The sequence below is a fragment of the Netta rufina genome (assembly GCF_964035555.1).
Source record: "Netta rufina genome assembly, chromosome: 1".
NCBI lineage: Eukaryota > Metazoa > Chordata > Aves > Anseriformes > Anatidae > Netta > Netta rufina.
This window is the reverse complement of record NC_140123.1, coordinates 162,316,316-162,328,809: the sequence shown is the minus strand read 5'-3', so window position 1 is coordinate 162,328,809 and position 12,494 is coordinate 162,316,316. Positions and strand designations below refer to the sequence as shown.

The 12,494-nt window shown below is 41.4% G+C and overlaps 1 protein-coding gene across 1 annotated transcript in view; it reads right to left on the bottom strand.

The window, feature by feature from the left end:
- The window catches only part of UTP20 (UTP20 small subunit processome component), a 65,261-nt gene that overhangs the window by 24,549 nt on the left and 28,218 nt on the right, over positions 1–12,494 (bottom strand). The window contains exons 24-32 of the mRNA XM_084302864.1: positions 12,180–12,265; positions 11,495–11,620; positions 10,801–10,967; positions 10,040–10,248; positions 6,817–6,960; positions 5,595–5,674; positions 4,403–4,629; positions 1,576–1,720; positions 1,039–1,126 (exon numbers count right to left, since the gene is read on the bottom strand). Of these exons, the coding sequence (XP_084158990.1) occupies positions 1,039–1,126; positions 1,576–1,720; positions 4,403–4,629; positions 5,595–5,674; positions 6,817–6,960; positions 10,040–10,248; positions 10,801–10,967; positions 11,495–11,620; positions 12,180–12,265 (1,272 nt within the window). The remainder of the gene's footprint in view (positions 1–1,038; positions 1,127–1,575; positions 1,721–4,402; positions 4,630–5,594; positions 5,675–6,816; positions 6,961–10,039; positions 10,249–10,800; positions 10,968–11,494; positions 11,621–12,179; positions 12,266–12,494) is intronic.

Sequence of the window (12,494 nt, the reverse complement as noted above, 5' to 3'; positions counted from 1 at the left end):
GCTTTAAAAAGCAGTCTTTCTTTAATCTGTGAAATGAACATTAGCAGTAACATTTAATTGTATAATCTCCCTGAATAGTAATTATATATAGTTTCCTAATGATTCACAAATTTAAAAGAACATCTGTGAACAACTAAATGACCACCTGCAAAGCAGAAACTACTGCCTAGGAGCTCCTTCCACAACCCAAAAACCTCTCATTGAGTATCTGCACTATCATTTAATGAAAAACAAGACCTAAACCTTGATCCAAGGATCCAGGCAATGAGGCTGAAAAAATGAATACATTGATTCCTATTAGATGGGACTATATGTTTGAAAACAAGGTTGGGCAGAGAGGAAAACAGGACCCCAGGCTACTAAGTCTACCACTATCTTCAGTGCTTGACTTAATTAACAGTTTGCAAAGGCTTAAACCATGAAGAGCTCTGCATGCCTGAAGAATTTAGGATTTTATAGAAGTTTCAGTTTTGAGATACACCTCTGTACTCATAGGTGGGATCCTTAACAGTCAAAGGAGATTGAAATGGAAAGAGGAGATATGGCAACAGATTAATAGTGCTGTACAATGTTTGCCTTTTATCCTGCAACAGACTAATGAAGCACTGCCCATTACACAGCAGGCACTACATACATACACACTCATATTCTGTCCAGATGCTATGCCTTAGAATTTGGGGTGCATGAAGTACAAGTTAAAGAGAGCAATTATTTCAAAAGCTGCAAGGAATTAGGTGAATTGACTACAGCAGCAAGGGAAGTAAGCACTGTATAAACACTTCTACAAACCTTCCCCATAAAAAGGGGCAACGATCAGCCTGGGCATAGGCATTCCTGCCAAGCATCCAGTGACCTGAACACTTCAATGCATGATGACAGGGTGCTGAGTGGACTACAAACACATGAAGACTTGATTTCAGGCTAATCATGAGAAATAGCATGTAACCAATAAGCCTTAACCACACCTTAAACAAATCTACTTTAGTAAAGTAAAAATGCATTTTCAGTGTTGAGAGGGGGGTAGTCATTTATACTTACTTGTTCCATGTTACTCTGGTGAAGGAAAGGGAGGAGGAGGCTCACAAGCACTGAATTCTGACTCTTTTCTTGTATAAATTTGCTGATCCTGCATGATAAGACAATGTAATTTACTGTTTTCTATCGGTCCAGTCACCAGTACAAAAAACTCAGTCAGCACTATTGTTGTGTATCATGGGGTTTTGTCAGCCCATCCATCTGCATCCAGGCTAATAGTCTTCTCTACAAAACTCATGATATCAGCCCTAGTATTCAGACTGCAGTCTCTTTACCTTTTCCTATACCAAGTACCTTTTCTTGTATCAAGAGGTACTGGTTTTGAGTACCAGCAACAGGAACAGCTAGAATCAATTTCTAAAAACTGTTCCACTCAGTCATCAGCAACTTTCAAGGTCAATGACAGATGCAGGTATTTTCAAATGCTGTAAACCTAAAGTTTCAAACAATGTTTCTAATTTGCAGCCATATATAAAAAACCTCTTTCTTCTTCCCTCTTTCCAACCCTTCAAGTGTTTTGAGCTCTAAAAAATCACTTACTTGGAAAGTATATTCAGCTCCTTGCTGACTTGAGCTCTGTACTTCTTCTTTTTCACTTTCTCCACATTTAACATCATTTTGCTGAAGTACTGAAGTATGGCAGGAACATGAGGCAGAACCAAACGGCAACCTAGGGTAAGGGTCTCTGTAAAGGGTACAACAGTTAGCAGTGCTCACCTCTGTGAGAAACAAAGTCGGGGGTGGTGGGTTGTCTCGGTACAGCTGGCAAAAGGACCGAGACTGTTAATTTAAAGACAGGCTCTGCGAAGCTCTGGGGAGAAGGGAGGCCAGCACAAGCATACACAGACACAGCCCACATATAGTCCAGCCTGGATCTGGAACAGCCACTGGGATTACTGCTGATAACCTGGACCGGGAAGCTGTGCACGGACCGAGGTAAGGGAAACTTTAACATATCTTGCCTTGGGTTGGGTTTGGGGAGACTCTGCTGTGAATGAGTGTGAGTGTGAATGAGACGCACTTTTAGTGTGGAGCGAATGTGAAGCCCTGATCCGTGAGGCTTGGTGGTCCTGCGAGGGGACAAAGTCCCCTCGGCTGGAGAGGGATGAAGTGAAAGAGAGAGGAGAGGAGTGAAAGAGAGTCTCGGGGGTTTGGGCCCTTAGGTGTACAGTACCCCTTGAGGTGCTCGGCAGTACACCCCACCTCTGTCCTAATCCTACGTGAAGGTGTGTGGTACCCTGTGGGTGGTGAAGTCCACAGCAGCATGTCAGGAAGAGCTGGGGATTAAGGGCTCCAAGAGTCAGCAGGGTGGGGTTGGAGATGCCGGGATTGTGCCTAAAGATAGCCCCTTGGAGAGAATGATAAGGATTTGGAAAAACAACCCAAAAACTAGGGAAAAATATTTTAAAAGATATAATTAAAAAAATGGTTAAATATTGTGTAATTGTCTGGCCTAAAAATATAATAAAAGGAACTTCAGTATTTTGGCCGAAATAGGGGTTTGATGGAAATTCAGGCTTGAAATTTGTATGTAAACAATAAGGTTCCGTTTTCAGAGGAGGAATCAAATTATGCTCCATATAACCCTAATATTGCACCAGAGGCAGCGGCAGCTGCTCCAGGAGGGGAGACAGGGACTGCAGTCAGTCTGTGGAGCTTCATTTCCACTGCTCCTTCACGGTCACTCTCCCCCCTGCTCTGCTGTGGGGTGCCAACCTTCCTAGGCTGTTCCTAGATGGGCTAACTTGTTGGGAAACGATTTGATAATGAAAATATAATAATGACTCCAGATAATCCTTTAGGAAAATTCTCTAGCATTTCACAATTTTGCAAGGTAGTTTTTACCTTGGTTCGGGGTGAGTGAATTAGAAAAAACTATTGTAAATACATTGAAGAACTAGATAATAAGTTTGATAAGTTTGCAAAAATAGTACACTAGAATCAAATAGTATTAATAACCTTATAAGGAGGAGTGTGCACTGTAATGAATACTAGTTGCTGTATATATGTAGATCAAACGGGATGAATTTGACTGATTTCAAAAATATTTGGGAGAAAAAAAAACAAACACAAGATCCTACATGGAGTAACTCAAGATGATACTTCCTGAGGACTTACAAAAATCTGGGAGAAACTAATTTTGTGGTTACTTGAATAGTTACTTGAATAGCTCAAACAACTATTTGTTAGTATTGTAATAATAATGGCATCGTGCATCTGTCATCCCCCATGACACCCAAAGAATATTGCACCTTAATGCTGGAAAAACTCAAGAGTGCGGTGTGTGAAGAGGTGCAAAAACAACAATAGGAGTAAGGAAAGAAGAGGGGGGAATTGTGAGGAACAAAGTTGTGTTTTTGCAGTAGAAAACTAGTTTTCTGTATTCCAAGGTAGTTGTGTAGTCATAATAAGGAGAAATGCTAAGTAGGTAAGTAGACAGTAGAAGGCCTCACTGTTCCAAAATAAGGTAGAAGCTTGAGAAAAACAGGATGAGCAGTGTGAGACCAGTAAAACAAAGATCACAAGTTCTCAAAACATAAGAAAGGAGAAATTAAAGGGTTGAAAAAAAAGAAAAATTGTACATATATGGTATAGAGGAGCGTTGAGTAGCTTGTGAACCTATAGCACTCAGCCAATGAGGAAACAGGGGAGGTGATCACGCGTCAGGTAATAGGGAATAAAAGGTTATGATTTGTTTACTAAAATGCACTCCTGATTGACAGGACACCCGCCATTGCAATCGCAAATAAAATAGCTTCACGGAAGATCCTGTGTGAAAAAAATTATTTGAGATTTTTCTCACACCTCTGAGCTGCAAGCAGCAAAGCAAGCTCTGTGCAACATAAAGTATATTCAGCCCTACACAAACAACTGAGGAAATATAAAAAAGGACGTTTCATCGGTGGAAGAAAAATTGGTGGGAATTATGAATGTCCAGGGCTGCTGGGAACATGCACTGATACCTGCTGAGAACAAGTCTAATGTGTCTGAGCTAGGACCAGAGAAAGGACACGTAGAAAACAAAAGCTCTCCTCACAGATTTCAGTTACAGCACTAGAAGGTGCAGGCTCATCAAAAAGTACCAAGGAGGTTCCTCAAAAACACTAACTGCCTCCTAAAATGGCTGGACTCCTTATGGATGCAGTTTTCTCCATGCTCTGGACCCTGATGCTGAAATGTGAATCTCACCTGTCATCAGACAAGCAGAACTTCACACTTCTTGAGCATGTCAAGAGAAACTGGTACAGTGATTTTTCCATGGTCTCCTTCCCCGTATTCTCGCTCAGGGCAAAGACAACCTCATCATGATCTAACACCTCCTTCCAAAGCATCCAACAAGCCTCTTACAACTCTCATACGTGCATACCTTCCATCGCTTCTCCAGTGTCCGTGACAACACAGTCAGTCACATTTAAACTGGAAACCTGCTCCGTGGGTTCAAAATTGGGGCTGTTGAGAAGGCTATCAGCTATGTCCATCACAAGATTGGATGTTGCCTCAGACAAATTCTTGGCTGACAGCACAGCAAACACATTTGACAGTATGTCACACTCTGGACGATCTGGATGCTGCTTGGCTAGCAATGGGAAATATCTGAGAGAAAGATTATAAAAAAATGTTTTGCTGAAAATTAAAGTATCAATTACTTACGTTACAATTATTTTGTACAAAGAGTCAAAGTCATATAAAACAGATAATGAATGTCTTTTACTTCAAACAGGGAAAAACCATAAACATTACAGAAACACAGCATCATGAAGAATAGAAAGAATGCAGCTTGAGGTCATCGAGTCTCTTTTTGTGCTTCAAGATAGCATCAACTAAACTTATTTCTTTCTCCAGAGATGTTTGTTCAAGTCTCCTGTTAGAGTCTGCTCCTATCCCAATAATCCAACACATTTTTATTTTTTTAATGCAAGTTTGTGTGCAAGTTCTTCATCATTACAAATCACAGGTCTTAGAACAGATGCTGGATATTTCAGAAAAGGAAAAGCAGGAAATCAGTGGATAAAAATCACTCAAGACAGCAGAGATGGAATTTCTCGCAGTGTCTGCTTTAAAAATAACTCTTAAAATTTTCAGTCGCAGAATCTACCACAGATTCTGTGCTGAACTTGCCCACATTCTTTCACAAAACAGAAAGAAATAGGGAATCAAAAACCACAAATGAAATTATCTTGCAAAACTGCTCCTTCCTCTCCCCACACACACCCCTCCTCCCAAGACATAAAAGTCATTGGTCAAGACACAGACATATTCTAAGTCACTTCTTCCTGATCTCTGAGCTGATTTTAGACTACAAATCTGTCTGGTTGTTCATATATAAGAAAAGCAGCCCACTAAAAATAGTGTAATTGGAATAAATTGCAAAGTTTCACAACTGCACCTGGACTGCTATCTAAAGAGTAGCAGCTCAGTGGGAAAAGATGTGTCAAAACACATCACAGTTATTCATAACTAGTTAAGAGCGGCGTTTGTTTGTTTTCTGTTTGTTTTTTTTACAATAATTTTGTATACTCAAGAAAGTGCTCATGCTTCTTTGTGAGGAGAACACTTACCTGGGATTCTTACTCCAGCTGTGAATGAGTTTGAGCAGAAAAGTTGGAGAATACTGACTCTCTGAAGCCAACCTGCAAACCTAGAAGAGAGAAAAATCAGACACAAATGCAACACAAGTTGGTAAAGCCTCTGCAGCAAATCCTGTGGTATGAACAGCAGCAAACTCCAGTTTCCAGCATGACTGGCTTAAAACTCATCCTTTCCACGAGTTTCTATACACATCAGTTCTACAGCCTTAAAGCACACAAATCAGACGATTCTTCTGCCAAAATCAAATCTTCATGGAGTTCACTGGCAGAAATTCCCTCTAGAGGGAGCTTCTGGATCATTCTGCAGTCCAAACTCCAGAAGCAGTGCTGTCTTTTTGACATCTATCATGAACACAGGAATTCTAACTATTTAACAACAGTTCTACCTCCTGTTCAGATTTACTCAGCACTTCCAAACACAATGCTCCCTTAATTCTTTAAGTGCTTTGCTGACTCAAAACCTGAAACACACGATTGTACTGCCCTGGGACAGAAGTAAATCACCTGTGTGGCACCCTGGCCTTGTTACACTGGGATAGTAGACAGTAATAAAGGACTCCAAGAACAAACCAGGAGCATACAAGCCCCTGTTGCTCTGCGCAGTGAACACAGAGCTATATGCACTGCCTGACACGACCAGCACAATTTCATTACCAATACAGTCCATTATTTCTCCCTCTCCCAATAGTGCATTTTCCCAACCAAGACGTGATCTGAATTTCTCTGGTGAAGGCCACAGTCCTGTGCTCTGTCACTGTGCTCGTATGGGACTCCTGGCATGCAGGCAGAATGCACAACCCACTGACGGACCATGCTGTGGTCTTTCCTTTCCAGCAGCAGCAAAGGCTACCTACTTTCATGTAGGTAGACTGTAGGTATTTCATGTTATCTGAAATAACTTTCAGATAGAAAAGCAGCAAAGTGTACCTAGCAGTGACCTAGAAGTACTATTTTGCTTCTGTGAAGCATCCAGGGAAGAAGTTTGCTTCTTTGGTTAAAGAACAGATCTATCCATTTTATCCAGATGAATTTATTTGTACTTTAACCTGACTTTACTATTCCAAGACTAATCAGACGTGAGCCACAAAGCTGGCTTTCCACACACACATCAGAATACCAGCAAATGAGAGCTGGAGTTCTCTGAATGGTACAGATTACACACAACGGATTGGAAGAAGAAGAAACACGTTACCTGAGGCCATACCACTGCATGGAAAACTGCATCAATCTCCTCCACACTAAAGCTGTAGGTCTCATAATCAGAAAAAAAATCAACCACAAGCTTGAGTCCAAGACGTCTCAAATTCTTCAGTGGATTAATCAACCGAGGTTGGACCTGTGAAAACAAACGGAACAGTAAGACCTTTGCAGAACAACCACTAACCACTTGCTCTGAAATTAGATACAGCAATTCATTGGCCACAGATATAACCTTTATTTGAACAATCAAAATATTCTTCTGGTTTCTCCTGTAATTTTTGCACAGTAACAGTACACTTGTGCACTCACAGGTGACATGTATTGCTCTAAAAAGCGCTTGCTCCTGCAATGAGTCAGTTACAGAGAACTCCTTCAGCTAACAAAAATCCACGTTGATTACTTTGAATTAACATCTGCACATTTTTTGGACACACTTCAGAAAGATATAAACCAGCTGCATTTCCAGCCCTGACATTTAAGTAATTCCACTTGCACAGTTAAGGACCTAAATCAGCTCTCAAAAGAGAAGTTGTACTTCTCACACTGAGATCTACTAGGAAGAAAAGAACTCAACAGACAGAGAGAAGGAGGAGGAAGAGAGAAGGTAAGAATATGAAACACTCCAACAGAGCAGGACAGACTACAGCATTTGGTTACATGTTCCATGTAGCACCCACATTCCTACACTTCCTTGGGGAAGATGTTTAAATTAGGAAATCAGCCATATAGCTAATTATGAAGTTATTCATGCACTGCTGCGTTCTCTTCTCCTTGGGGAGGAGAGTCTACTATGACTTGAGTGACCTAAATTACTTCCATGCTGTGCAATGCAGCTTACAGCACGAACACGAGACAACTCAAGACTCCTGTCTCAGAAACAACAGACCCATTTCAGAGCAAATAAAAGCCACTGTCTGAGACTGGAGCTACGTCATGAGATCCTCAGGGTCTCCATTATGTATCCACCACACATAATTAACAAACATCCCTCTTATTTTGCAAAGCAGCTCTGGTGTCAAAGCCTCACTGAAAGACATCAGGATTTTTGTATTTGATGTGAATATGGGTTTCTGAAGACACCACCTTATACCATGCAATACACTGCTACACCACCTCTGCACCCAAAATCACACATGAAAAAACAAAGAGGAGATGGTGCATAAGGAACCAAAGATGCTCTTGCCTGGGACCTCCCATGCTGTGCTGAAGTATAGTAATGTAATGGCGTGGAAACAGCTTCCAAACAGCCAATGAGCTGCTCTGAAGGGCCAAACACCTACAGACACAGGTGCAGGAACCTGCACCTACTTCTACGCAGGAAGCACAAACCAGGCTGCTATTGCTAATGGTGACCAAGCAAAGCAATCTGGAGTCTCCCACAGTTCAACTGCCAGAAGAGCAGTCCTCTGAGACGAAGACTTTGAGAGGACAAAGAAACTCATTACTGAACACAGGTAGGAAATGTGAAATGAATAACTTCGCTTAAAACTGTCCAAGTAGATGTTTAACTCTCCAGGCATTATCAGCCTGCAATAAATTACTCTCAAACCCCAAGAATGTCATCTAATCATTAGCCAAGACAAACAGATTTCTTACACTTTTCCTTGAGCTTTTAACATCTTATGGACTAATGAAGTGCTAAATTAAGTTCAGGCAAATGATAAACTGTTACAGCTTAAGTTACAAAATGGTGACAGGTTTACTGTAGTAACCCAGCCAAACTGTGTGTATCCCAGCAATGAATGAAGCAGTTCTTAAAATTCTTTTCCCATTTTAAAACATGTAGGCACATGCAATCCGTTGCTTAAGTGGCATGCTGCAGTCCTACAGAATTACCATTCCCTTCACACTGAAGACCATTTAAGGTTTCGTGCAACTTGCAGGCAGCTATGGGACCTTGGATGCTACCTGACTGCAAGAGCTTGCTTTGTTTGCTGGATTGTTTATGAGACAAGCTCTAACCTTGGATGCTCACAGACAGGTCCTGGCAAGAACACAGGTGCATGGTGACAAAACATTCATTACCTAATATCCCTTGTTCAGTCTATCCTCTCATAATTCCTTTCAACACTGCAGTGATGATGATGACTGTGCAGTTTGCTTGTTTCTCACCTACTATATGATCAGGCTCTGTGCAGGACCAGACCTGAGCATTCCTTGTCCTATTTGCATTGAAGCCTGGCAAAGACACGAGTTTTAGAAAGGCATAAAAGCCTGGCTCAATGTTGTAGCTTCCAAACAACTGGCAACAGAGTCCCCTACAATAGCATGGCCTCCACAAGATGCTGTACAGTGTTTTAAGAGCTAGCAGGCAACTCAAAGCCTCTGTATCCTCCTAACACAGTTAAGGTCTTGCTGGTGTGGGAATGAGCTCAGCGGTCTGTGCGCTGCTCTCCTGGGCACAGGGCAGCAATGAAACAACACGTCTCTTCTTTAGTTGCAGCCAATCTTTAACAGAATAGTTTCCTCACCTGATTCTTACTGCACGCACAGCCACTGCACACCAAGGGAAGAAACATTCCCAGAGCCCTGCAGGTACCTGGCTGAGACCCAAACTGTGACAGTGGATTGGCATGACTGCTCCTGATGCAGAGCTGGATGTGCTTCCATTGTGCTGAAAGCATGGCTGGCAGCCACGTTCTCCCTGCGCCCCATGACAGAAGACATACTCTGTGGATAATCACTGTGATCATCCACAATGCTGAGCTCTCCTGGGATCTGGCAACACAACAAAGCAACTTGACTTTACAAGTTTTACTCTAAAATCCCCAGGCAAGAAACTTGAAATCTCTCCTCTCCCTGCTCCAATGGTCTATTCTTGCAGCCAAGAAACTACATCTTTAAGGCCATTTCAACCTCTGGCCTTAAGATTCTCTTGTGTCCTTACAACAAATCATTTACCTTTTCCTCATAACCATCCTTCCTTCCACAGGTAGCAACCTCCAAATCTCTTCACTAACTCAAACAAAAACACACTCCAAAGCGTGTTCTTAAAGATGTTAACTCTGCCTGCACTGTCTGAGCCCTCTATCACTTTCAGACAAATATCACTGGCCTCTATTTTGACTGACATTTAACTGATAAGCTTCACTGCATGCAAGTGTTGAACTTTCTGAATCGATAAAGGTGTGTGTGCAACTGCGGGCTAAGGGAAAGGAACTTCATTTACACGGTTGAATGCATGTACATACACATGCATATACTGTATACCATACCTTCTCTCTTTGCTGGAGGATGCAGGATATCACTGCTGTCATGCACAACATGATCTGTAGAATTTCAGGTAGGTACTGACTGATCAGATGTCCCATGTTTTTCAATACAACTTCGAGACCATTGAAGAGGCTATGCTGACGTCCAAGAGGCAGGACTTTAGCTAAATCCAGCTCTGACATGCTTCGAAGCACTGCAGTCTGGCAAGGCCCTGTGATACAAAAAGGGACAGCAACTTAGAGAAGCACCGTAAAGACACTGAAAATAATTTACAATAAAAAATGGTGTCACCTGGCCCTAAATTACAGTTCCTCAGATTCAGCTATTTAAATGAAGACAGCTCCAGATATCCATCCATCTCTCACTGCCTCAGTATCAGAGCACTTTATAACCTCTGTTTACTGCCATCACATCACTGCAGTCTAGTGCTCAGCAGCACGTTACATGAGAAGGACAGCACGGAGGCTGCCAAACAGCCAGGAGCTAGCCTACAATACCAGTAATTGCTCATTCCTGGCCTGCTACAGCTTACGTGCACAGCTGTGGCAAGTCATTCAGTTTTTCTGAGCTGAGATCTGTAAAAGATAGCAACTGTGCTTCACAAGTAAAACCTCAGGGAAATCCCTGTCTTTATCAAAAGTTTACTTTCATCCTTCCAATGAAACCAGTTGAGACAAACTGAAGCATGTAACAGTACTAAGTGTATTTATCCTCCTGTAGGTCAGAATGTACTATATGCTCACAATCTCCTGCCTGTACCTACCATTACTGAATTGCTTCACAGCTTCGAAGAGCAGATCCAAGAACATCCGTATCTCTTCTGGCAGGGAGCCAGCAAGAAATCGCAGAACAATTGACATGCGAGTGCCTGCTGAAGACTTGCCCTGCGTTTTGCTGCCCGTTTTGTTTCTCATCCTGCCATAGAGAATTCTTCAAGAGACAAAAAGAGGTTGTATTAGCTTTCAGCAAGCTCTCTGTTTCCTAGCCTCTTACTCTGCAGGAGAAACTTTATTTGGTTTAAAAACTTTGACTATCATGAACAAAACAAGCAGAAATTCCTCCTCCCAAATCTCCTCTGAATTATTATACAGTGCTCAGAAACATCACAGTGAAAGACCAGCTTCTGCTTCACCTATAGAAGCTTTGCTAGGTTGTGGACAGCTACTGCTGAAGAAGGAATCTGCACAATCTGCATTACTCTATCTTAGTAAGAATAAACGATAATATTCAGTGAATTGAAATATCTCACAGTTCTCTCTAAGCCTTAGAAGAAACAGTATTTACCAAAATGCTGTTTTTAAAGAAAATAAAGCCATACAACCAACACAAACTAAGAAGTCAAACTATACCATTAACCTTAGGTTTATCTCAACTGTTTAAAATGAGAAGCAGCGGCATGACATCTCTGCTTACAGTACTTTGATATGAAACCTTTATCCCAGAACTTCACAACAAACCTCATAAGAACAGGGATGAGATATGGTCGATGCTCCATTTTTACTACTGCGTTCTCCTCAGAAATACTGAAATGGACTATTTCTTCTTTAAAGCTCTTGTCATCCAGTAGTCTTTCCAAGTTCTCCCTGGGAGTAATAAATATTGTTTGTGGGCAGGTGGGGGCTGTCAAAATAGACACACACACACACACACACACACACACAACTATCTACCAACTTTCCTATCTATGCTGTAGATAAATTATTAAAGTACCATGTTCCCACCCTTTTGTCAAAAAATACTTAAAAGTCAGCAAGTTTAAGCTAATTATCTAGGCAAGTACCTCCTGGACACATTCTGAAGAGATATACGAACAACAGTTTTATGCTGCTATTTTCACTGGGTGGTTGTAAATCACCATGACAAAAGACCTCTTTGAAAATGATGCAACAAACTATTGGGTGACAGAATGAAAGTGTTGCCCTTTTCCACTAAAAAAAAAACCAACAACAGGGACACTAACCCACATCTTGGCCATTTTTCCTGTTTTAGGTAGGAAATACATAGCTAGTTAAAATTACAATTTATACCTGTTTCTTCAAACAGTCAAGGCTGTCTCTCTCTCTGAGGCAGCTGATTCCAAGTAAACTTTTGCTTTGACAGTAAGCTCATTCACTGGTACTAAATTAATATCAAGGCTTTTACCTGTATGGCAGTAGATGAGGATGCTTGTATGTCATGATACAGTCCAGAGCTATTCTTTGCACATTTTGGTCTTGATGGCACAGTAACTGCAGTTGACAGAAGAAACAAAATGAGGCTCTATGTAGAAGACAAGTGCTTAACAAAAATTGTGAAACTACACAAAGCTTCCAAGCTCAAGCAGGTTTTGGGCTACCTTACCAAAATGGAAACAGAATGTGTGTTGTGATTATAAAGCCACAATGCGAATATGTAACTGTCACTCATAAGAAGCAGACATAGCTGCTGGTAGTTCATATATACTTTCCCCTGCACTAC